Source organism: Chaetodon trifascialis, chromosome 19 (genome assembly GCF_039877785.1).
Source record: "Chaetodon trifascialis isolate fChaTrf1 chromosome 19, fChaTrf1.hap1, whole genome shotgun sequence".
Taxonomy (NCBI): Eukaryota; Metazoa; Chordata; class Actinopteri; order Chaetodontiformes; family Chaetodontidae; genus Chaetodon; species Chaetodon trifascialis.
In genome coordinates this window covers 12,437,970-12,465,173 of record NC_092074.1, presented here as the reverse complement: position 1 = coordinate 12,465,173, position 27,204 = coordinate 12,437,970, and the positions used below count along the sequence as shown (strand labels likewise).

Here is a 27,204-nt window from a genome sequence, read left to right as displayed (position 1 = left end):
ACAATTTATTAAGTGTTTATATGCTGCTCATAAGCGCTAAAGTTTAAGGCAAAGCATTACCAAAATATTATCGTCTTTTACCTCAGACTATAAATACACACTGAGACGGAGTCAGTGTCTCTCAGGATGATTGTATGATGAAGCGATGAGTCGACTGCCTCTGCTTCCATCGGCCTCAACAGGCATCTGATGACCAGCACTCCCCAGAGCCACTGCTGGACTTCATTACATTATAGCTGTTAATTATAAATCTCCATCCAACTGGGCTCTGATGGCCTAAATGTGCCATAATGGGCCTTACTTGAAAATGAGAGTCCATTGTCAGACTGTGTGGAATAGACTGCGCCCACTTACCAGCGCTTAATGAATTTGTTTCAAAGCCCGTCTGTCTCTTCATCGAGAAAGATGACGCTCAGATGATATTTGCATTAAGGGGATGATCTTTATTGCCCAAGAATCCACCTGAGAATGAAATAGCACGGCACAGCTCATCCAAACAAAGCTTATTTGCATCTTTAAACATCTCTGTTGGCATAAGACATGACGTACAGTATATACAGCAAAAACGTTCAGTACATACATTTAAACCGGCATATTGCTGCCATCATCTTGTCACAAAAATATGCACGTTATAGTGTCACATTACCTTGAGTGAAATAAGGAGCAAGACTTGGGCGTTTTAGTCACTGTACTGAGATTTCTTCAGAGTTTAATCCCTTCATTTGACGTGTGCAGAAAAAGACAAATTTCAGATTTAACTACTCTTCACACAAAACACACTAACAGATTAACAGAGCCTCCATCACCGGTTTCCCCAAACTTTATGGCTAAAAGGAAAAGTAGTGCACAAATTTCATCCTACACATAGACTTCTACCATAGAAAGGACATCAAATGCCTCCCTTATCCAGATTATACAGTATGGCAGCCATACATAGTTAAAGTTATATCTATGGGTCTACAACAACTCTACGACATTATGAGCTTCAAGTACGTACTCCAATTCTAACCACGCTGTCTTGAATTTCATGATATGGTGTACATAGTATGTATCAGTGCTGTAGCAGAGAAGCTAGTAAAAAATTATCTTACAATGATATCATTTAAAAATCTTTTAAAAAATTATTATCCACTGTAATTGCTTGAATCTACTCTTCATTAATGCCACATTAGGAAATAAAAAAAACAGCAAACGAACTGAGACGCTTTGAAATAAATATCACTTTGCTGTCGTACGGTTGTACCATGACATTAAGTACTCTTTCCCTGAAATGGTCTTCGAAAATCAGGAGGCCGATTATTGTTTTATGAGACTCTGACCACTCACTTGCTTCCCTTTAATCGTCTATATATGAATGTAGTGAATAGATACTTTTGCGATACACAACACAGCAGAGATGCAGGTTCATGTGAATGTCTTGCAGGCCACATTATATTATTGTGGACATATGCTGGTATTATTCAATAGTATGAGTCTTTACTCTTTGGCAAGACTTACCTCTTAGGAGACATTTACCTTCTCTATACAAAAAGGACAAAGAAAATCAAATCATTTAAAGGCTCTCTAAACGCACTAGAATGCAGATTAACAGGCTTCAAGATGGTTGAAATAATCCGCGAGGATCTTCAAGTATCAGGTGGTCTTTTGACATAAGGAGCTCTACTTTTGGCATGTAACTGTAAATATTTCTAGAAGGCGACTTCTTCTGCTTTTATGCTGTTTGTCCATCCGTCTTCGACCTCTGAATCGGGTCAACACGCTTTAAAGGAGCGTCGCAGACCGCAAAGACCGTCACAGACAATAAATGCAAATTAAACTGCTGCATTCACTTCCATTCAAACTTTCACTGGGAGTGGGAAGGGTCTTGCTCTAAAAATGTTCCAGCTGCTTCCCTATAGGGCGACTGCAGATTCAAAAGTTTACTGTCAAAGCTGAAATGGACAAATACATAGTGTCAAACCGCACCATTACCCGTTATCCTTCACTTCCTGTCATCCTAGCCCCTGTTTGGGGGGGTCAGGATGAAGCTAATGGCTGTCTATGTTCGGGTCAGGCTTTGGCCTCCAGCAGTTCGAGGAACAGTTTGTGCATAGGCACACGGCCGTCCTGTTTGATGCTGCAGAAGTGCTGGACGGCACGAGCGGCGGTCTGACGGAGGAGAGGGAGGGTCATGATCAGTTTGCCGGCCCTCCGAGGGTCCTCTGGGTGGTGGGTGACCTCGTAGTCCTGCAGGGCACCATGGAGGACGTCCTGGAGTCTCTGAACAGCCTCTGAGTCTTCAATTTGCATGGAGTCTAGGAGTAGATGGAATAGAGTGGAGGTAAACACAGATGAACAAGAGAGTCTACAGCTAAGATAGCAGCTACGTCAGGCTAAAGTTGGGCACAATGCTGCTTTGAAGTAGATGCTAACACAGGCTGATCTCTGCAATGACTAAATTAATACCTGAGTTAGCCAGCGCGATAGCCTTGAGGACCACAAACTCCTCCTTCTCCAGCCCCATGGTTTTATACTTCTTCACCAGCTGCAGGATGGCGTTGTTGAGGTCAAGCAGCCCGGCCAGCTTCGACTGCTCCTCGTCCATGATGTAGTCCTCAGCATACACCAGCTTGTCCTCCAGGAGCAGCGAGCGAAACACCACTCGAAGAATCAAAATCTCCATCCAGCCGCTCTGCAGTAAACTCATCTGATCAGCCAGAGAGAGGGAGGGGAAGCCTGGGAAGATGAGAGGATAAAAAAGGATCGGTTATTTGGGATGCAGAAAGCGAAGACTTTAAAGGGACGCTCCACATAGGCAAACGTTTTAAGCATAAAGGCGTTTGTCTGTACAACTAATATAAAGCTGGAGCCAGCAGCTGGTTCGCCTAGCTTAGCATAAAAAAGACTATTGCTTAAAAAAGCAATAACAATTTGCCATTTTACTGTTTTTTAAATTTCAAATCCATTAAAGCTACAGAGTCTTCTCTTATGTTAGTCGATGGATGTTTACCTTGATGAAAACTTCAGTACATTTGAAACAGTGGTTGATGGTCTATGTGATGATAATAATAATAATAATCTGTATGTGTTGTAATATCATCAATGATACAGAAATGTCTTGCAGCGGAATGATTCAAGGCCACATTGCAAAGGGCAGAACAAAGGACAGAGGAGTGAATAAGTGGTGAATTTAATTACACTCTGTTGGACACACCCACTTTGATTGACAATTACACCCCACAGGAGCATGATTAAACCTGCTCACGTCCCGCACATAAACCTGCATACACACACTCACACACACGTTTGCTGTAATTAAATAGATGATTTTACAGAGTGAGGGGAGGAAGGGGAGGCGTTCGTATTTTTGACACCATCAGTGATTGTTATCAGGATCCATTGCTCTTTACAATCACCACGGGGACGTCAGTGGCGCCCCTTTCCCCACTATTGCTCCCTGATTGATTGGAAACGCTGTCTGTGCACAATTTCATTGGTCGATAGGGATCAGTATTCTGGCACGGCATCATCGATCAGGGACAGAGACCTGTGTGAGTGTGTGATGAAATCTCAGGCAACATATTGATAGATTTTAAGGACAAATACAAGTTCAACCTTCAATAAAGAGAAAAGGCCTTTTTTTTCCAAAGCAAAGGCCACTGAAGGCAATAAGGAGAGGGAAATTGCCTTGCCACTGTTAGTTGTATCATATCAACAACAACACACAGCCAGTCACACCACAGTTGCTCTCTCACACACACATACATTTGACAGCCAACTTGCAGCACAGACTCAAAAAGGCCAAAAGCAAAGAGGGCAGTTGGTCTTTAGCCAGCTCATCTGCCAGTCTGGCCCTCAGACTTCAGACCACATCACTGTCAATCTGCCTGATAAGAGCAGACACAGAGGAGGGGGAGCAGCCAGGACAGTAGCCCCCATCACACTCACCTCCCCCTGGGCAAAGAACTCAGATGGCCCTGGCCACTTTGCCCAGGACCCTGGTTCTCCCAGCAATGGGGGCCGTGTGGCCTGCCACTCATCCAGAGCTGATGTGACATGGTCATTACGCTGCTAGGAGGGGCAGTCTTTTTTTTTTTTCTTTACTATCCATTCTCTCTTATGTCTCTTTTATCTACCTTTCTTTCTTTGTCTCCAGCTGGTTGAGCTGTCTTGGTCTCTTTTACCTCCTCAACCTGTTCCTTGAATGATGCTGTTGTCCCTTCTTTGCATTTTGTCTCGTGATCTCTGTCATCTCCGCTCAAGTCACTCTCGATTTTTCTTCATCCTTTTTCTCTTTGCTATTTTCTTGCTCTGCCTCTCCCTTTATGTTTTCCCTTATTAGTGATGCCAACCGAAAATTCCCAGTCATTGTAAGGATAACGTTTTTATAGCTGATGAAGGGCTTCATTATCAACGGATTGCCACAAATCTGCTCTATTCATCTTCTGTATTTGTTATAGTGTGACGTTTTCGGAAATCTGCTCATTTGCTTTCTTGCCAAGAGATTGATTAGAAGATCAACACCTGTCAGTTAGCCTAGCTTAGCATAAGACTGGAGACGGGGGGAAACAGCTGACCGGGCACTGGCTCTAAAGTGGCAACTTCACTACAGCCCAGAAAAGGAAAAGGGAAATATTTCCATGTTTTTGCTCAGATAACCGGCTGCTAGCAGTAGCTTCATATTCAACAGTCAAGTATGAGAGTGATATCAATTTTGTCATTTAACTCTCTGTAAGAAAACAAATAAGCATATTTCACAAAATTTGAACTGTTGTGTGAACTAGTGCGTAAGATTTAACAGGATCGATGGGCAGACTATGGCAGGAACAGAGTATAATATTCATGTTTTCATCAGTTCATAATCACCTGGAAACAAGAATCATTGTGTTTTCATTATCTTTGAATGAGCTCTTTATATCTACAGAGCATCCTCTTCCACAGAGTCCGCCATGTTTCTACAGTAGCCCAGAACGGACAAACCAAACACTGACTCTATATGTTCTCCTAGAGAGGGGTGTTCAGTTGGTTGCAATTTGCATCCTCACCACTAGATGCCACTGAGTCCTACACACTGGTCCTTTAACTAATTGCTTGAACAGCTAATCCTGGTGTAAATTTGGCAAGAGAAAAAGTTTCCTGAACGTTTTTGCATTATAGACATGTTGAAAACAGCATGTTCGGCATGTTTAGCCTCATGAATGATTCCGTTTTATTAAAGAAAAGTCATCTTTAAAGCACTCAGCATTAACTGACACTAATGAACAGTAACAATGTTCCTGCTTACTGATCAGATCTTTAAACCCCTCTCCTCTCTTTCGGATGGATGTGAACTGTTGCACACAAAATGCCTATTTATCTGCCTCAGCTCGCCTGACAGAAGTGCATCTTTTTTTGCGACATTTCAAAATTTTAAGTCAAATTTTCTTGACAGCTGGATGAATACATGGCTCCCTGTCTTCCTCTCCTCCCTCAGGTGGGTGTCTGCTGTGTGTGCGGCCTCCTCTCACCGCTGCCCCGCTCTCCCAGCCAAACCCTCCACTGGCAAAGGGCTACAAATACACCCATCAGTCGGACTCCGTCTGCCTCGTGCTCTGACAGTAAAGAGCCAACAACAGGAGAAAAGAGGCAGACAGCAATGGCCCGGGGGTGGGGGGGGTGGGGGTGGAGGAGGTGCTGATGCTCGTCTTCCTTTTCTAACAGAACAATGGAAACTCTGATGAGGGACACCAAACACTAGCGCAAACTCAAATGGCTGCTTCATGTTCACTGTGTTGGAAGAAATATGAAGACAAATATAGTCACGATTCAAGCGCACACACACACACACGCACACACACACCTGCTTTGTTTGTTTTGTAAGCATTTCAGAGACAAGACATCAACAAAAAAACCCAGGTGTTTTCCTGGTGATGTTTTGGGTGTGGATCACCAGGGCTGATAAAGCAGCTTCAGTTAGAGGAAAAAAAGATGATAAGAAAACAGGACAGAAGAGAAATCAAGAGATGATAACGCCTCCAGTATGAGGATCATTGCTGGAGCCTCTATCTGTACCAGGGTATTGGGCATATATGGGATTAATTGTTTAACTGCTTATCATCCAGTGTTTCCCTTTCATTTCCCTGTTAAGAAGCTTTAAGTCTGTTTGATTGTTTCACATCTATTATGCGCACAGTATCAATCAACTCATTCACTGAAGATATGTAATGTTTACAGTGTAACACGCAAAATATCTTAAATTATTCATCTTTAATCAAAATTGGATTAAATGGAAAGGATTAATTGTTTAGCCTAAAAAGTACTGGTAGGTTGCAGCCCTAAATTGTTGTCAATCAATTATTTGCCACTTGAATAATTTACTAAATCATCAGCACTAAAACGGAAGACAGCACTGGTATTCATCATTTGTTTCACTCATTCATTCAGCATGTATTTCAGACTGTTGATTTGGGAGAAATTCTGAATATGGTCGAGTGCTGTTTTTCATTTGTAAGTGGTGTGAAGGTCTCCAGAGCCAAGTATCAAAAGCAGACCTGCGAACCCCCGCTGCCACCGCATACGATTACATCCGCCAACATAGCTGCATACCAGCGTTTTAATCCCACTAATCTGTCAGAACGCACTTCCTCTCTCCTTTCCACCCTCTCATCCAAAGGAAAAAAAAACCCTGGACATCCCCTCTGCTGCTCCCATGTCAGAGGAGAAGCTAAGTGTGGTCCAAGTGTCAGGTGGATTTCCGTAATTCAGAGGCGGCCCGCGGCCCAGGAAATGAATTAAAACGTCCAGGTGGCCCATGTCATCTGCTTGATATATTAGGAACACGCACTGGTCAACAAGGACATGACGCACGCGCACGCACACACACACACACACAGAGGGATGGAGGATGACTGGCGGATAACACACAGCCGCACCAACGCCCTCTCCCCTCTGGGCATCCAGCGAATGTCTTGGCAACCACAAGTCACAACAGTCTCCGTCTCTGATCTGATTACAGACTTAATGTGAGCTAATGTGTGTGGTGGATTGTGTGAGCAAACAACTGACTGACTGACTGACTGAGACCGGGGGTTTCTGACTGAAACGCACCTGGGATGTGTTTGGCCCAGCCGATGTTGACCACCAGCTCCCTGTCAGCCAGGTCGCACAGCGTGGTCAGAGCTTTGATGTCGCTCTCGGGTACAGTGGGGTCCGGCATGGCGAAGATGCCCTCCGGCTCAGACACCAGCAGCAGAGACACCACCTTGTTTTCTACCACACCACCAACAGTGACTGAGAGAGATGGAGTAAAATTTGATTTCTATTATTTTAAAGATTATATCAGTTTAAGTTAAGAGACACAAGCAACCAAGTTCATTACAGGCATCCAAAGCCTACACAGTTGGAATAGCATTTAGCAGATACAAGCTGTAAAAATGATTAAATGCTTTGAAATCACAGAAAGCGTCATTTGACGGTTGCAGACCACAACACAGATAAAACCAGAGCCTCTCACATCTACAATAAAGGAATCCTATTAACATCAACTGACTACTCAACGATTATGTACTACAGTCATGCACCAATGCACCATAGTTAATGTGAACCTTTGTTCGTGTACTTACATGTTCTTTTCTGAGGCAAGGCATTCTGTGGGTGCAGGTACGGGCTGTTCTCGGCATCTATTCTCCTCTTGTACTTCTGTCTGCCGCCTCGAACCCGGTCCAGACGCACACCTACAGACACACAAACACGGGACCTTAATGATGCATTTGGTTTAAACAGTCAGTGTGCAGAAGTTACTTTTTGCATCAGCGGAGTGTTTGACACGGCTCAAACGGGTAATCAGTTATCAGAAAGAGGCTTCACCATCAGGATGTTGCCCAATCATCTGCTCACATGTCTTAACGATCCCAAGGAGACCGCACAGGGCATGTCTAATGCCGGCACAGCAGCACGCATCCCGAAACATGACTCCCAACAACTTTAGAGCAGCCGATGACAACTGCTCATCTTAACGAGCATTGTGGTAACCTTGTCACCATGCCAATGGGGATTTAAGAGTGTGCGTGCGTGCGTGCGTGCGTGCGTGCGTGCGTGCGTGCGTGCGTGCGTGCGTGCGTGTGCAGGGGGCATTTAGATTTTAGGAAAAGCTGATTGGATTCATGTTCATGGAGAAACACGCATACTGAGAGTAACAGTCACCAAGTGCATCTCTAAAGAAAATGTGTGTGTGTGTGTGTGTGTGTGTGTGTGTGTGTGTGTGTGTGTGTGTGTGTGTGTGTGTGTGTGTGTGTGTGTGTGTGTGTGTGTGTGAGAACGTGACTCAGGGAGCCTTTAGTCTTGGTGTTGGGTTACCTGATCCACACAGTGTAAACGGCCATAGTGGCCCTGGATAGATCCATAATGGCACTTGTGTCTGAAAGAGACACTCTGAGGGTATTATTTGCCCACTTGACACCTCACTGTGACACTCCATCCCCTTGAGCCTGCTGCCTCCTGTACTTATTCTGACTTGCACATATATTCATGCAGGAACATCCACATAAAATAACACAATGTGTATATAAAATGTGTGGTGGGGTTACATCAGTTCATGGAACGATTCTTTGGCATCATTAGTTTGTAAAGCTATTTTCTGTCATTTCACAGTGAGGCCATTACCATTACAACAATTCTATAGATTTTCTGCTTTATCAATTAATGTACCATGAACAGAGATCGGAAGATGGAAGGAGAGGACCACTCATGACAAAGTGATAGTGTAAGGATGTGATGTGTGACCCTCACTGTAAGCCAGTAGACTCTTCCATAAGACAGCTATTAAACATCATACTCAGGTGTTGTATCATAGTCTTAAACACATAAAGGTAAATGTGTTTAGTGTTCATAAATTTGCTCAGTTTGACATTCTGATGGCAGATTTCGTTTATCGTGAATGGTAAACTTTGAAGCGGCAAAGTGTATAGATGAGAAATGCTATTGAAATTTTTTTTTTTTTTTTTTCTTACATTTATTTTCATCAAGAGAGATGTGCCAAAGATAGATCATATTGTCCTAGATGAGTGGGATGTTGAGGAAGAGATTTTCCAGGTAAACTCAATGCCCCCTGACCCTCAGGTGACGTCATGTGGGGCAAATAGTGAGTGTGGATTTTCCTGTGGGTGTGGGATGATGGATGAGGGTGCTTGCTTGTGTGTTGTCATCAAATTTGAAACAAACTGTCAGCAAACACTGGATTAAATCACAGGAATTTGGAAGGTCGATATTGTGTTTTATATGGGTATATTTATTTGTGTGTGTGTGTGTGTGTGTGTGTGTGTGTGTGTGTGCTCAGATCTGACAGTTATTCAAACACACACATCTGAGCTAAGTGTAACTCTTCACAGTGGAATGTGCTGACAACCAAAGGCCAAGAATAGCTTTGGTGGATAACAGACACACACACACACACACACACACACACACACACACACACACACACACACACACACACACACACACACACACACACACACACCTCCACCCGGTTCGTCTGTACAGCCCATCAGAGTTCGATAAACACGGGCTACTCAGACATTGATCTATTTTTTGCCACTTTCATCACTCAGCCTTCTTTTGAGGGTGTCGGGACCTTCACATGAGAGGCTTTACAGGTTCCCAAAAGGCACACAGAGCAGCAGGATCAGGAATATGGAGATCAGCCACTGATCCGGATTGATCTACGTTACTGTGTTCTAGTGGCAGCACCCCCCCCCCACCCCCGCCTCCATCACCGCTGCTGCTGCCACCACCAGCGTGTGTTCAGTATAAACAATCCCACGCTTCTCAGATATTGTGACAAATGTACACATGGCTGCCCCCAACGCTACTGTGGCGTTACGTTCCCTGCACGCTGCTTCTGGTTGCGAATAAAAAGGATTTGGAAAGTTGGCAGTCATACACACACATAGTCCCTCTGTTCTGTCCTGATGCTTTTCTCAGTATACAGATTAACAGCATGATTAACACACCTGAGACCAAATAACTTCAGCCAGCAGGAAGTGGGGATGAGACGGTGAAGAGACAAAGACGGAGATGAAGGTGCTTTATGGAGGTATTGCTGCACCACTGACCACATTAGGGAACATAAACCCTTAAAATACAGGATCCATCTGTATGATATATTGTATTTTTAAAATATTGCGCACATTTTGCAAACATACATGTTTTTACTACAGTTGGAAGCAACACCAACTGCAGAATTGACCCCTAAACAGGGCTTAATCAAATCCTGCCTGGGGTCTATATGTCTTTTAGCTGTGTATTTAATACGGCTCTGACTCCCCCCATTAAACCTCACAGCTCCTCTGTCTCATCCTTTACTGCGGCCTCTCCGGGGAAGAGGGGCATTACGAGACACGGTGAAGCGCGTTACGAGGACGCTTACGACTGGAGTTACGAGGGGCAGTTCGCATTTCACGGAGGTCCAGGAATCCCACAAGGCATCTGGAGGAATTTACGAGGGGGGAGGGAAAGCAAAGGGGGTGGCGAGAGGAGGTGGGGTTGAGAGGCGGCCTGGGATGCTGTTGATGCCCCTTCCCTATTAAAAGCAGCTAATTTAGAAAAAGGGCAGACACACACTCGCTCACAAAAACACACAGAGGTGTGTGCATAAACGTGAGTGCAGACTGACGTGTGTTTAAGCAAACTCATACACACAAACTGATGCACGTGTAAAGATGCTATAATTCTGGGTATCCATAACACACACACACACACACATTTAGGAAGACACACAGCAGCGATACAGATGCTGGAGTTGAGTAGGAAGTATTAAAGGATCATTCCAGTTTATTACAACTGGGATCTTATTTTCATAGGTTTCCACCTCTGTCGGCTTTGACAACATTATTCTTGGGGAAGTAATTGGTGAGATCGGTAAACATGGCGACATCGCCGCGGCAAAGTCTGTCAGGGCAAGAGAAGAGCGGTCAGACAGTCACACGGGTTGTAAACAGGTCGGCACTTCAGCCACATTATGACTTTATTTGGAGGTGAAACCAAAAGTGAGCGCATCCATATTAATGGTAATAATCCCTCACCGCACAAAGAAACCATGATATGCACCGTGAGCTGACCTTTGAGGGAACAGAGAGTCCAAAAAGAAGGAAGTGTTGTTTGTGGTTTTTCCTTTTCAATAACTCTTTAATGAATGAAATGGTGCCCTGAGACTATTACATTTACTATCCCTCAGTCTACCACAGACAGACACAAACACATGTTTTATCTGCTCTCCCCTCTTTATTATCATCTCCGGGCCCTACGCAGCATGCAGCAAGTGGCCAGTACAGTATGAGGTCACTAATGTTTTCCTTTTTGAGTCACTTCTAAATCTGGACAATATGCCACCACGCAGGCACACAGTCAGACCAAAGGAGCACCTGACCGCTGTCATAGACTCTCTGTGTGGTATGTACACATGTCACCACTCTTTGTCCATATTTACGAGCATACATAATGAAGTTTTGCATAGGAGAGATAAGCGGCATAAAAATGTAAATGCTAAAATTATTTGGCATATTTTACATCTATTTAACCTCTGAAATAAATCTCCACTTGTAAAAATGTGTCTCAAACTTTTAAAATAGTCACTACATTTTCATTTAAAGGAGCCTCTAGCAACGGCTCGCTCCATTATCTCACTAGCTTCTGCAGTGTTGCACACACACCTACACATACACACATACACACTCATACACTTCTGGCAGATTTCCAGAAGCTATTTTGGAGGAACATTGGTGAAGCAAAGACTGACACAATTGAACAGTTAGGAGCCCTCTCCTCCCCCTCAAAGACACGGCTATGCATTGTTCAGCCCTGTGTTTACTACCTATACATGGACCCACACACACACGCACACACACACACACACACACACACACACACACACACACACATCACAGCTGGCACTAAGGGGCTGAAGTTTAACTGTCAAAAGTTTTAGGTTTCACTGGAGTCTACAGAACCACAGTACATGCCATCAGGTGAGACACTGAGACAATCTCAGCTGGTAATCAGGGTATTGTTTCCTGGAATGCACAACAAAGAAATGGCAGACTTGTGTAAGCCGTCACTCTCCAGGTGCTTTTTCTCCATCTCACCTGTCTAAAGGATGAGGTCTGAACTTCTGCCAAGCCTACCAACCGATCAATCCTGGACAAAGTGACTCAAACAATGATTTGACCCAGCCCTTAAAGTGATTTTCTGTGTATAGCTGACCTTCTCTCAACATGCCCACAGCCAGACATTTCACAAATCGACAGGCCTGGCAGGATTTCCTCCTTCTCTTGGTGATTTCACATTCATTGGATGCCGGGCAGCTGTATTCAATGTTACCTGGAGGAGAAGAGGGAAGATAAAAAACAGATTTCTTGAAGTGCAGACAATAAAGCAATAATTCAGTATTATCATTTAAATCTCTCCGTTTAACTCCGATAAAAGCCTCATGTTGAGTTTCACAGCTCTGATATCAAAAGTTGAATTTCACTAAAATGTGAGGACTCACAGAAGACAAAAACATTCATTTCAGATATCAAGTACTCACATCTTCACACCTCCAGTTTTTGTGACTTTATGTTATAAATTCACAATCTCAAACAGAAGCTACGATGACCCTGATGACATCGCTATGACATCATCATCGGGATACATTAAATGACGTACTCCTTGTGATGAGTAAATTGAACTTCATGTGTAAAATCTTCATCTCCATCCTCATTAATCGTGGCTTTATTGCTCACATTCAGTGCAACCACACACAAAAAAAGGCCCCCGACACCTAATTGAGAGTAAGATCCATGGCAGCCAAATGTGCACGCTAAGCCCAATGGCGATCAGCCAGTTGCAGGCGCTCTCAGCTGCCACCCTCAATCACAAACAGGAAGTAGCTGATGAGCCAGACATCAGATCTCCCCGTTTGATCTGACAGCCTCTGATCCTGTTTGCCCTTTGAACCCATCAACAGTGGCCAACTTCTAGACGCCTAAACACAACGGAGCCTGCCAGGTCCTCAACCTGGGCCACGAGCCGACAGAGCCCAGTACTATCCTTATAAACCCCCCCTTTCCACTGCACGCTACTGGCTCTCGCCACTAACAGATTTCAGTGCTGAAGGGAACGCACTCACATTCGGCACCATATGTTATCTGAAGATTTAAAGCCTGAACTCAAACATGTTGACTATATACACCATGCTCTGTAAGTAAAACCGCATATCAGCTGTTTGCAAACAGGTCTTTGTTCAAAACCTTTCTGCAGTGCGAGAGGCAGGAGGTGGATGCTGTGAGCTAACTGATTGGGGCATGTTTATACCAAAACAATCGCTCAGGGAACGACTGCATCTGCAGCGTGTTGCTTGTAAAACAGGTTTATATGACACAGGAAGACATTATCAGCTATGCACAATAAACTCTGCTACTAAGTATAAAACTGAGCATGTTCCTGTACGTGTGTGTGTGTGTGTGTGTGTGTGTGTGTGTGTGTGTGTGTGTGTGTGTGTGTGTGTGTGTGTGTGTGTGTGTTTGTCTCGCCCTTACCCTGGATGGTCCTCTTGAAGAAGGCCTTGCAGGCCTCACAGGAGGCCACGCCATAGTGGTAGCCCGAGGCCACGTCACCGCACACCAGACAGAGCCGCTTGGCCACCGTGCCCAGCATGAATTCACACTTCACTGGGCTTTCTTCTTCCCCAAACCTCCTGGATATAGGTGGAGAGAAAGAGAGGAAGGGAGGAAGTGAGGGGAAGAAATCACGAGGACTGTGCTCAGATAGTAGCATCTGAAGTGGGGTGAAACTCACAAAATAAGGGACAGTGTAGTGCATACACCAACCTGTTTGTTCCGACATTGTTGGCCAAACCCGCCGCGTGACCATAGAGGCTTGGCGAGTCGAGCCCATTGCTGTGGTTGTGGCCTTTGATCAGGGGCCCATAGCTGGAGTTTGTGTCCGATGAAGAGCTTCCAGGGCTGGGCTGGGCCGGGCTGACGTCGCCCTGAGAGCTGGGGCTGGGGCTGGAGGGCTCACGCTTTATAGTGGAAGGACAGGTGGGGTCCAAGCCCCTCACTGACATCCTGTCGAGATGTCTGGAGAAAAGAGAAGAGAGAGGGGAAAAAAAAGAGGAGAAAACATATTAAATTTGATTGCATTTGCACCTTATTGGCATACATATTCATGATGGTGAGAGATTTGACTTTCAGATGAGCTTTTTATGATGAGTCACCTTGGTATTGTTATTAATATTAATTACTGGTAACTGACCTTCAAGTCTGCAGGCTTTGATTATTTTTATTAAGTCAGGCATCATTTACACAGATAGTAATCATATAATAAGCAGCTTACCATGATTAATTTATGGTTTCATATATATCAATCATTATAAAGTATCCAGAAAGACAAAGGCACAGAAAGCTCGTATTCTTTCAACTTTACCCTTTTCTTTCTCATCAGTCACCCTCAATGCTGTGACTGCCTTCACATCTTCATTTCCACCTATCTCCATTCATGCATCCATCCATCCCAGTCCTATCTAAACCAGCCGTTTGCCATTTCCCACATATGCAAAGCTGCTGTCCATTACACTGCTTTGTTTTCAAAGAAGGAGATGGCTTAAACAAACCTAGGGAAATAGCCAAACCAGCAATCATCCACATCATCATCGCCATTATGTTCAATCCAAATTCGTTTGCTTCTCTCATTTTTTTGCCTGCCTCTTAACCTCTCTCTATTGTCTCTTTGAGACTATTAGTTACTCACCATGCTCGACCTTTCAAACACTCCAGCCTACAATAGCTAAAAGGATGTTGCTGCTATTGTGCACGGTCCAAAAATCCTTAAAAAAGGATAAAAAAGACATTCTGTTGAGAACTAAATATTTTCAAATATCATGACACATGTTCCATATCGTGGCATTGATGAGATATTTTTAGAATTAGCTTCTAAGAATACCTCCATTATAACTGCTTGAAATAAATCTTCCCGTATGCCTGCATGTTTAAGTGTGCATCATTACTTTATTATTGGGTTACAATGTGACTGCAACAGACTCTCTGTCACCACGCCGAGGAGGAAAAAGCAGCTGAAACCAGCTGAGGTGTACTGTAGGCTCGCTGACATGTGATCTGCACACACACACACACACACACACCCTGAAAACACACACTCACATCATGGCGTCAGGCGTTCATGTGCGGATGTAAAAATAAAAATCATGGCTACATACACTTCAGATTCACATGATCAGGAACATGTCCAAGCTGCCTACACACACACACTTACACACACACTTACAGACACATTTTAAAGCAAGTGTCTTCATAAACACCCCAACACATACTTGCATGCAACTGTTCATCACCAGGCCAACTTTAAAAAGCCCTCTGCTGCCTCACTCTCTGTTGCACACTTTCACGTGTGGAGAAATAACACACACACACACACACACACACACACACACACACAGAGCCATGCGTGTTCCCCACTCTAATCTTGGCCTGGTCAGGTGGATCAAAGTCAGTCTGTTTCCTGTCATGTAAATCAGTATTTTCTCAGCCACAAGTCATTTGGTAGGCAAAAAAACTGGCTGCTTTTAACCACCCCCAGAGAAAACCTTGGGCACGCGCTATTGACCCCTCTACAAACCCACAAAGACAGACATATGCACGTTCAGAGAACAGCACAGATACCGCAAGAGCCAGCAGAAGACGGCTCTGTGAGAAAACCAAGCAAGCGTAGCAACATAATCACAACATCCGCTCCCCAACCTCAACACTTTTTTTTGGTACAGACAAAAATATATCAGTTAGTACCAAAAGTTGGTGAGGCAACAGCTGGCATATTTCACCCTACAAACATGTTACGGTGAACGTGCTGGCAAACGTTTGCCTATTTTACACATCCAGCAGACACAGAGCAACAGTAGCATTCATTTGGAGTTGTGTCTCTGGTCATATGACGTATATAAGTCCAGCATTCACTTGCTTTTAGCTCTGTTTGGGTCCCCACCGACTATGTCAACTGGCTAGTGGCTGATTGTATCTGTCTTGCTCTTGGTGTTTGGCAGGAGCTTTTTCACAGAAAACAGTCACCCTCTGTCACTGGAAACCACGTCAACAAGAGCAGTGAGAGTGAATCAGAAATGGAAGCTGTGGGCCGTAGAACCACAACAAGTAGCCTAAGGATGCTAAAAAGCATAAATGCGGGTTGTCACTACTGTCACTTGTTCTGTTGGTTACATAGAAATACTTATTAGTGGGCTTTAAATAATTGAGAGCCTTTTTTAAATGGAAAAAAACAGGGTTTTGTAGAGAAATACGGCATTCATTTTCAGAACTCTTGAAGGGGTCCAAAACGATGCAGCTCCAGTCTTAAGGCCCCAAATTTTACCTCAATAACCTATAAACAAAATGCCAATTTAAATCCACCGCTCTTGTCATCTGTCACCTCTACAATCCACCTTGAAGAAAGAGCACAGTGAAGAGATTTCAGCTTCCTTTTAAAGTGACTCACTGGTTTACCTACTGGCTATCTATCACAGGCGTCCATATTGCTGTGTCAAGTCTCTGACAGGTACAGAGTGAGCTATTCTTTGTGTTCTCCCATTATAATGCATCACAAGGGGGGGGGGGGGTGTCTTGGCGTTTTGCTTTCATAATGAAATGACTTGAGAGTGGGGTGATCAGATGTGATGTAATATTCACTCTGACAGATTACTAATCTACAACTCCACATAAAAGCCTATCAAAAGACGGTTGGTGCAGCTTCTACAGCGGCATGCAGGAGGGATAAATCAGAGAGAGTGTGTGTGTGTGTGTGTGCGTGTGTGTGTGTGCGTGCATCATTGGGTATTCAAAGTTATCATACCTTATCCTCTTTGTGTCCAAAACAAGTCTAATTGCACCTTGGCAACAAAGGCCAGAATGCAGCGTGAAACGACAAGGAGACAAAAAAAAAGAGAGGAGAAGAAGAAGAAGAAGAAGAGAGGCAGGAGGAAATTACAAGAGAGGCAGACAGATAGAGGGAGTGTGAAAAGACCAGGCAGGGACAGAAAGGACGGGGCAGTCCTGTGGCTCATTAACCTGGGGTGTTGAAAGAAAAGAGAGACGGCAACACTCACTTTCAAATGAGCAGAGTCATAATGCAGACAATGACCCAACGGATGAGGGAGGGAGGGAGGGAGGGAGGGAGGGAGGGAGGGAGGGAAGAAAACAGTGAGGGAAGGAAATGCAGAAAACTAGAGGGAACTGACCAAGAGGTGGAAAGAAAATGGAGTGAAGGCAAATCTACAAGCTTTGGGGAAGTGGAAATAAGATTCAAGGCGACAGAGATATTCCCTGCAATACCATCAAAAAACACAATTATTTTTGAGGTCCTTCTGACTGACCTTTCAGCTCTAACCCCAACCCCGAGGAGCAGTTATTTAGGTCAGTGGGGTCTCAGTAGTGTTTTTTTTTTTTTTTTTAACTAATGAGCCAGTAGGAGATGAGCAGGGATCAGTGGCACCCCCAGCCAGCAGTAAGAGCCTTAGTCAGGCTTTGGACGAGGCTGTTAGCTGGGAGATGAGGTGCCTGTGGCCGGAGCCTGGACCCGCAGGCTCTGGAAACATGGATAGCGTGCCATACAGGGGATCATCTGTGGCCATCGCCGCCTTTTCTCCCCCATCATCTGCCTGCTTCTGTCACCGGCAATCAGCCAACCTGTACGTCCACATGTCTTCTGCCTCGCTGTCTTTTATGTCCTTGTCTGTCTGTCTGTCTCTGAATTCTCTTTATCTCTGTCTGCTGGGGAGAAAGTTAATTTCAATCCTAAAACGCTCTCAGAGCCGAGTGATTATGCCACAGCTGATAAAAAGCGCAGCGGTGATGATAATGAACATGATTTTTTTTATGATTACAGAAAAGAAAGGCAATCAAAAAGCAGTCTCGGGGTAATCAAACAGCTGCCTCGCACATCTCGTCGCAGGCTTTCATTTGCTTTTCCTCGTGTCGGGGGAAGATTTTCAGCAGCTTCGGCTGACAGCACACCAAACTGGCCTTACCCACTCACCCTCACTATCAACACACAAACAGGCCGGACAGTGACAACTGTAAGCAATGCAAACAAGCCTCCTCACATGAGAAATTTTCATGGAAACTTCCCCAAAGTACAGAAAGAAAAAAACACCACATTTGAACACTTATTTACGTAAATCTGTTTCTATTCTGTATGGAGCTGAAACGAATACTCAATTAACTGATTGGCCAATCAACAATCCACTTTACAGTTTGTGTCATTTTAAAACTGAATATCTTTAAGTTTTGGACAGATGGTTAGAAAACACAAGCAAGTTTAAGAAAGAAAAGTGAGATTAATTACTATTTTCTGACATTTTATAGACTTCACTGTTAACATTAGATTAACCACTACTGAAAATATTTAAGGTCATCAACAGGCACTCTACAGGCCTAAGCTTTATCAAAATGAAGATAAATGCTGGGGGCAATTTTAAATGTTCTATTCTTCTAAAATAAAGACTGTAAATTGTAACTAATGAACAATCAAATATTAGAGGTCAAGATTTCCCACATAGAGAGGGAACAATCATGATGCTTTAACGCAGCAGTTGAAATACTTGTGTTGTCCTTTCTCCATCACACTTGATTTTCCCAGTGTGATGGACCCAGATTCTCACGCTCCAGCTCTCTTAATGTCATTTTTATTTCAAGCGCACAGATGTGTCATGAATGAAACTGATTCTCTTAAGTATTCAAATCGACTTGGAAATGGAAAGCACACAGTACATACAATCAAGACCTGCGCCGCACGATTAGAATGAAGGCAAATGCGTGAACATGAGCAGACGCTTATGAGTCATGAGGCACACACATAACGTCCCACAGATCAAATGAGGAGGCAGTCAGTCATTATTACTGTAACTCGGTTTGCTGTTACACCTGTGTGCCACTGATTTCGAGAGTATGCTCTTCAGTGCTCGGTACAGTCATTGTGCAGAGTGAAAGTACTTACTCTGTGTCAGAGTGGTAGGTGAAACACTCTGGGAGATAGAGGTCGACTAAATCCATGAGCACTCTGCCACCATGCTCCGAAGAGGAGAAAAATGCTGTGTCCGGGGACGTGTGCTCCTGTCTGCCTCCCCTCCTCTGCAGATTTTCTAAACTGTATCTCTCACTGCGCTGTTTGTCACTTTCTCTTTATTCTGCCTCCAAACTTTGTCTCCATCTACTGCCCTTGTGTCACACTCTGAGCTCCTCTCATTGCCCCTGCCTGCGTCTGCCTTCCTGTCATTCACACTTCTCACCAACAGCCCCTGGCCGCTGGCTGCCTTTGAAGTCCTGACTGTTGTGACTGTAGCTGGCTGCTGTGACAAGGGTCTCCAAGCAAAGCTGGCCCTCATGAATACTCAGACACATCATCTGAATGGCCTTCCCCCGGAACGCTGAGCCGGCAGCTGATTGGCTGCCCTCTGAGCCAGTGAGAGCCGGCCCCTTACTGTAGCAGGTGGATGACAACAGAGGATGTAGAGTATTTCACAGGTTTTAGTTCTCAGAAGGACCTTTAGGCCTGTAATGTGCAGGAAGAACATCAAGTATTAGCAGCAGATTTGCTGTCAGTCATAGCGGTTGAGGAAGAAAAGGATAAATATTTATCTGCATTTGTAACCTTTTCTTATATGCTGCCCCAAAACACATCCGTCTATAACACCCAGTTGTTTGATCTCAATCAATTAAGAATTTTATAAGAGCAAAATGATCTATGCAGTGTGTTTTAGGGAAGAATTGTGTCAAAGAAACACCCTCAGATATATGTCTAATCCTTTAATAATTAATAATAGGTATATATTAAGGAAAATTACTGTAAATTAAACATGTCTGGGCTGACGGTCGTACAAAACAAGCATTATCTAGGGATCTGGACAATTGTGACTAAGATTTGTCACTATTTTCACAAAATAATTCATCAATTGATTGAAGATATAATCAAGAGATTAATGATAATGTAAAAAAAAGCATTTGTTGTAGCATTGCTCAGAGCTGAAAAGATCTTTGGTAACAGGAGTCAGGCCAAATAATGTGGAAATGGTAGATATAATAACTTAAATAATTCCCTCCAAACTGGCTCTTTTAAAGTCAATGCCACGTCTAGAATAAAATCCGTATTGTCCCACACAGACGTAACGTCCACACATAGGAACGCTATGTTTGTAACCAAGCCTAAACTGACTTACTGCTACAGTACTTTTATCTGCTCTAATCAGCTATGGCTATGTGCCTAATGTGATGCTTTTCGCCTTTTGCTGACAGCACACACGTGCACGCACAATGAGAGTAAGTAGTGTTTGGCACTCAAAAGAGCTACCAGCATGTGAAACAAGAAAAGTGAGCGAGTGAACACCGCCTTTGCCTTATGCCCATTAAGTGCTACATTAACTTGCTGTTAATGCAACCTGACTTGATTTGAATATTAGAATGATGAATACTGCCATTTCTGCAGCGAGAGTAAGTTACAGTGAGTCTTATGCAATCTGCTGTCACTACGTCCTAATCCACTTAAACGACTGACAAACACGCCAGTCTGTGTCAACAAAATTCACTCTTTATGCAGATGCAAACACGCATTTGCACACAGAAAAAGAGTCTTAACGTGTTTGGCTATGCGGTGATACACAAAGGAAGCGTTTTCAAAGGAGCAGGACATAACTTCTGTGTTTCATCTTGCTTTCCTGTCCAATTTTGTGAGTTAACTTCCTTAATTCTGTAAGTTTGCTGGAAATGCCCCTGTGTGTTTTAGCATATGGTGATGGAAGAGAAAGATCGTTCTCAGCCAAAAAGGCCAAAAATATTGGAGCATCAAAAATGTACAGATGTCAAAGGGAGTTTGGTGCTCGGGAACATCAGAGTTTCTGCTCTTTTCTTTTCCATCTTGGCCTGTCTCTTCCTGTCTCGTCGATATGACGTTGTGCTCGTGCTCCGAACTGACCCTCGCCGAAACCAATCTCCACAGGAATGAAATCACCTGCACTAATCTGTGGCTCAGATAAAGGCCAGACAGCAGACTGCATGGAGTGGGCCTTATCTCATTATGCACCACGTGAAACAGTTCGCCAACAGAAAGACACACCGCATCAAAGCAGCCACATACACAGACGCGCTGCATGTGTAAACGAACATATGAAAGCAAGCACACGCAAACACAAAGAGCGCACATTAAAACCCATAAAAGATAAAGAGCGTGTGATTTCTAATGGCAGATAATTTTATCTCAACCATAAAATACAAAAAGCCAGACACTGAGTGCTACTATCGTATCAAATCTCCTAAAGTTAATGTATCACATAAAACATTATCTACACTGAGGAATTATCTTTTATAAACCATTTAGGAAACTGGATGTTGACGTTAAAGCGAAGTGGCTCTTATCTCTCTGGCAGCAGCCATCAATGCACTCTGTACCACTTCAAACAAAGCTAAGGAGTTTTTTTCACATATTCATACACAAGTCAAGTGCAGGTTGAAATTAAAGAAGAGATTAATAATTTTATCAGTGGTTGATATTTTCCTTGGCAGCAGCTGAGTGGTCTTGCGACACACCACAACAATAGTGAGACACACTTGAGTCAAGCCAGAGTGGCGTCAAGTGGATCACCTGAAGGGCAGAACGCTCCAGAGTGATATTTTTCTGATAATTTCCTTATTACTGTGCACCACTGTGCAAAGGCTTGTTTCACTTTGCAAAGGTTCTGTGTCTAAATAAAAAAGGTTATAGACTGAAAAGACGTTTCAGTTGGTTGATTGAACAGTCATCATCGAGCAGGATAAAGATTTACCTCTTTGTGAAACACATGATTGTATAAAAGCTATTATTACATGGGCTCTGGAACACTTTGTGTTGTCAGTAAAGATGGTTCATTATGTAAAAAATCACTTTCAGCCAATATATTATTGGTACCAACCACAAAAAGTCATGCTATAAAGGAGTTTTAAAGTCACTGAAACTTTCTGCTGGCTGTCAAAAATGTATTTAGATAAAAAGCAAAAAGGCACAGAAAGGCAGCTTGTACAGTTCTGATGAAATAAAAACCTAAAGGGCTTAAAAAAGAAAGAAGTCAACTTCAAACAAGCAAAAAGGACAAAACCACCAACGACGCTTGACAAGTAAACTGAACAGAGAGGACAATGACATGAAGCTAAGCAAAATCCAGACATAACAAGCGATGGAAACAAGCGAAATGCGGCAAATGAAATTGAACACGCATGGCTGCAGTTACACAGAAAAAAATGTATTTTTACAGTGCTGACGCCGAACCGAGGACAGGAGCTCAATAGCTGCTCCAGAGGGGCGCTGCCTGTAACACAGCACCCAGCTGCCAGCTATTGACCCCACACACCAGATGCATCCCATTTTCTCTGAAGAAAAGGGAAAGTACGAGTGAAGCAGACGCCCTCGCACGTGTGTGTGTGTGTGTGTGTGTGTGTGTGTGTGTGTGTGTGTGTGTGTGTGTGTGTGTGTGTGTTCAACCCTTTCTCTTCATCCCTAAACTCACAGCCACCAAATCTCAGCCTCCAGGGACAGCTGTCGGATTGACTTCCAAAACTGGACAGTCTCTCTGCAACTCCAACCCCCACCATGCATCACACACACACACACACACACACACACACACGCACACACACACACACACACACACACACACACACACACACACACACGCACACATTAGCATCAGCCCTCAGATCTAGTGAGTGTAATCTGCTTAGTTTATGCCTGACTCACAGTCATCCATCAATTACTGAGACAGAGGGAAAGACTATTGACACTGTGTGCAAACACCATTGTCTCGCTGCACCAACACAGTACCTCTCAGACGCTTAAATGCTTTACAAATGCAGGGGGCTGTAAGTGAAAGGGGAGCCTGAGAAAAGGGAGAAAGGAAGAAAAATAACATGAGAGAAACAGAGAGAAATATGACAAAGAAATGGAAAAAATAGCTTCATGCTGTTTTACGGTTTGGTGTGTTTAAATAGATGGATGGGAGGGAATGATGGACTGGCTGACAGATGAGCGCTTGGAAATAGGATCACTTTCATTGTATTGATCTCTAGTGCACTGTACAGGGATCAGAGGTCACCCACTCACACACACAGGCATGTTTTCATCAATTGTGGGGACCTCACATAGACTGACATTCATTTCCTGGACAGTTACCCTAACCCTAACTGTAAGTGTTAACCCTAAAACTGAATGATTTACATGGTGGGGGCATGCATTTTGTCCCCATAAGGAAGGCGAGCCCCCACAATGTGACAGTGTAAACAGATTTATATCCCCACAATGAGGGGAATACACACACTCACATCCACACACACACACACATCCATGGCGGAAACCTTAGAGAGCCTCTGGGAGAAACTTAAAGCAACATAACCGTTGAAATGTCACTTAGAGCCACTGGGACCTGCTGCTGCTATCCTCAGAGGGTCAATGGTCTTCAAATGGTTTTCACTTATCTGGAGATCCTGTGGTCCCACTGGGGAGGAAGTGAGTCAGTGATGTGAAATGTATGTGCACAGGGGGGCATTCAGGAAGGCAGGGTTTCAGAAGGGCTAATTTTATGAATATTTAAGACTAACTGCACTTAGAAAAAAATGGAGAGATGCAGGCTCCTCTAATTGGGTTACATACTCTAATAATTTAGGGGCTGGGCTGCCCCCTAGTGGTCAGATTTCTTAGAAATTCACAGCAGCTTTTTTCAATGCAGCATCTTGCCTTGAACTGACCACAAGCTTGGTGAGGGCAGATTATTTAAAAGCACTGTGAACGGACGTCTGATGTGACTGAACTTTTAACAGTTTACCCTGAACGTGGAGTCGAGTACATTTCATTGTTTCTCCATCTAGACATCATGCCGTGTTGTCTTCTGGCAGGTGCCCATCTGGAGGTTCTTAGGGTGATTATGTAACCAAGCCTATCCTAACAACATAATGTGGATTACCACAGCACGACCCCTTCATATTCGCTACAGGCAGCACTGGATTAACTGGTCGGCTTCTGGTCTGCAGATCTGACATTAGCCTTAGTTCACCCACGGTGTTTTGGATTAGAAAGGGAAAATGAGGAACATCTCTTGTCTCCTCTGCCTCTGTGTGAGTGTGTCCTTGAGTCTTGAGTCCTCTCGCGTGCTTGTGTGGTCTGTCTTCTTTCCAGGTCTTTGTGGGGCAGAGGTGGTTTGTGGTCTGGGTCTGGGATCATTCTGATTCCTCATGATGTAATATTGGAGTTGTTTCTGACTACTCTAATCTAATGCATGTCCGCAGATCTCTTGGGAGGGGGGACAATTTCCTTATCCAATTCAAGGGGTCTATGGATAGAGTGTCACATTATTGTACATTCCCATTTTATACTTCTGCACTTCTACAGTTCACAGGAAAGTATTTGTGCTTTTTGATGTCACATATAAAACACTTAATAAGCTTAAATAACACAATGTATTGTGAAAGATTAAACCAGTGGTCCTCAATTTTATTAGCTGGCGATGTCTTATAAATGATGTCATCAGGGTCCTTTGTCATATTTTGGTTGTCTATGAACATGGGGGCCATTGTTCTGCAGAATGTGTGTTTTAGATAAAACTTCTGTACTGAGTAGGATTTTAAATGCAGTGCTTTTACTTGCAATATGGAGTATTTTTACATTGTGATACTGGTACTTTTACTTCAGTAAAAGTGTACTTCTTCCATGACTGGATATCTGCAATTTTGATCTATGGAAGTAAGACTTTACTTCAACAGATGTGGTTCATACACATGCTTTCACAACCCTGCATTTACACACACACACACACACACACACACACACACACACACACACACACACACACACACACACACACACACACACACACACACCTGCTTCCCAGACCTTTCGTAGGTGAGGAGCCACCAGTGCGGGCCCAACACACTCACAGAATCCTGGGAGTCAGCACCATACACCTACTGCTGATGTCAGGAACTATTATACACACTTTCGCATAACTACACACACACACACACACACACACACACACACACACACCCACACACACACATACACACACACACACACACACACACACACACACACACACAAACAGCACACAGTCTCATCATATCACTTTTATCTCCACAGGTGGCAAATTTAGCCCTCTGGCTCACTGTCAGCATGTCTACAATAAACAAATCAACGCAGACGTACACAGAGACTAAAAGAGCTATCCTGTCATGTTAGTTTAAAAAAAAGTCCACCACAGCTTTATGTATTCACCTCCCGGCTTTTTTTTTTCTACCCATCCATCTAGAGCCGCCCCTCTAACGTGGCCTAACACATTCTGTCAGCGGCTCCACAGGTGAGCCAGTCTCAGCTCACGGCGCTGTCTCACACCACAGAGCGCTAACTCAATACTCGCCTATCTTTCTCTGATTCGCTCACCTCCTTCCCTTCTCCGTAATCCTCCACACTGTGTTGCCATACTTTCCGTCTGTCTACGACTCCCTCCTGTCCCTCCTCATCTGATCACACAGATGCACCCAGGGCCACTGCTGGGACTTCGCTTTTAGGCAAAATGTGACACCAGGCTCATTGTCTCATGGCTCTAGCCCTAAACCCCACCACCCTACACCACCTTTCTCCAGGCTTGGGGGTCCTCTTGTAGCAACCCCACCTTCCGGTCAACCCTTGCAGCCAGTTAGTCCGCTCAGCACAGTCCACTGATTCTTGGCCACGCCAAGGTACACCAGTCAAAATGTAATTTTCTGCAAGATTACACATGATAATGACTCGTTTTGGAGGGTCGCCATAAATGATGACTTCCAATTATAGATGCATAACTATCGATCTGTCAACACAAGCAGCGGGAGAGACGAGAGGGAGGAGAGGGGGGACGGAGCTGTAGAGATGAACAATAATGTTATGTTTCCTGACTGTACACATACACACACACACACACACACACACACACACACACAAAGACACGGTGGACGCTGCTGCAGGCAAACTGAATATCTGAACAATTGCTGAACTGCTTACAAAGTCGCACATAGGCTGGAAACCAAGTATTGATGGGAGCCAATAAAAAGCCTCAGAGACGAGTTCACCTGGGAGCATAGTAGACCTCCACCTGGACACACACAGACACACACACACACGATACACACCTCTGTTTCCATTCAAACAGCGCACTGGACTGTTTCTAAGCAGACAAGGAACAAAAACACATTTGCTGCAATTAAAAGAAGGCTGCGTCTACTTCTGCCCAGCCGCTCGTCTTATTGCCTTCGCTCAGTACTCACTGTCAGGTTCATCCACTGGCTGGATGGCTGGTCCTCCGCTCTACAGCTGCAGTCAGTCAGTCAGTCTCAAGGACAAACGCTCCAGCTCTCCTCGCCTCCGGTCTCTGTAGCTCAGCGATGCAGCAGCGCGCACACACACAAACACACACACACATTCCCCTCTCCCTTTCTCTCCTCTCTGATCCAGTGCTGAGTTTACCTACCTACCTGCCTAGCTTGCTCGCAGGGGAGTCCTAAGAGAGTGTGTCAGACAGAAAGTGCGTCTAAGAGGAGGGGTGAGGAGGGGGGAGCAGGCAGTGGGGGACACAGCCAGCGTTGCCTTATATGCAGAGGGAGGTGGTGAGTGGAAGGGAGGGTGGAGGACACACAGTGCTCCTGTATTCCCATAGATACAGAGGAGGGATTTCTGTTGCAGCCTTGCAAAGATGGGAGAGAAAAAGAGGGAGGGAGGGAGACAGAGAGGGGAGAGCATCATATTTCAGCGATGTTGAGTCAGCATGTGAATGTGATGCATGTGTTGATAGAGTTTGAAATATTTAGAGGGCACGTTCTTATGGGAAGTTACGGTTTGAAGCTGTCTTCCAAAAGGAGCTGCGAGCGGGTTTGTGCATGCGCTGTCCGAGAAGCAGCAAGACCGGAAAGTTCTGGTTCTGGTTTGTGTTGAGTCAGCGGGCGTCATGGTTGGGACGAGGGGCTCCAGTGTTGATGCACAGCCATCAATCGGCCCCGTTCAGACTGGACTTTCATACATTTTTCAACAGGTTTGACTAACAGTCGGATTTCAGTTTGATAAGTGAGCAAAGTGGGAACAACTCAGTTCAAACAATAAGATATGTGCCTGTTAGCAGCTGGTGAGTTCTTAAGTTGAGCTCTCAAATATTTAGCAAGACGTGGA

The 27,204-nt window shown here is 44.2% G+C and overlaps 1 protein-coding gene across 2 annotated transcripts; it reads right to left on the bottom strand.

The window, feature by feature from the left end:
• Positions 1-425: 425 nt before the first annotated feature.
• On the bottom strand, positions 426-26,751 carry LOC139347367 (estrogen-related receptor gamma-like). 2 transcript variants are annotated; one of them, XM_070986918.1, is made up of 8 exons: positions 26,310-26,751; positions 13,824-14,075; positions 13,533-13,690; positions 12,217-12,333; positions 7,581-7,691; positions 7,066-7,248; positions 2,446-2,715; positions 426-2,294 (listed from the first exon to the last, which is right to left on the bottom strand). In XM_070986918.1, exons 2-8 carry the CDS (start codon positions 14,060-14,062, stop codon positions 2,050-2,052), a joined length of 1,323 nt encoding a protein of 440 aa, XP_070843019.1. In that variant the 5' UTR covers positions 14,063-14,075; positions 26,310-26,751; the 3' UTR covers positions 426-2,049. The 2 variants fall into 2 exon arrangements, with proteins under 2 accessions (XP_070843019.1, XP_070843018.1); XM_070986917.1 differs by lacking the exon at positions 26,310-26,751 and adding an exon at positions 18,994-19,158.
• Positions 26,752-27,204: the final 453 nt, after the last annotated feature.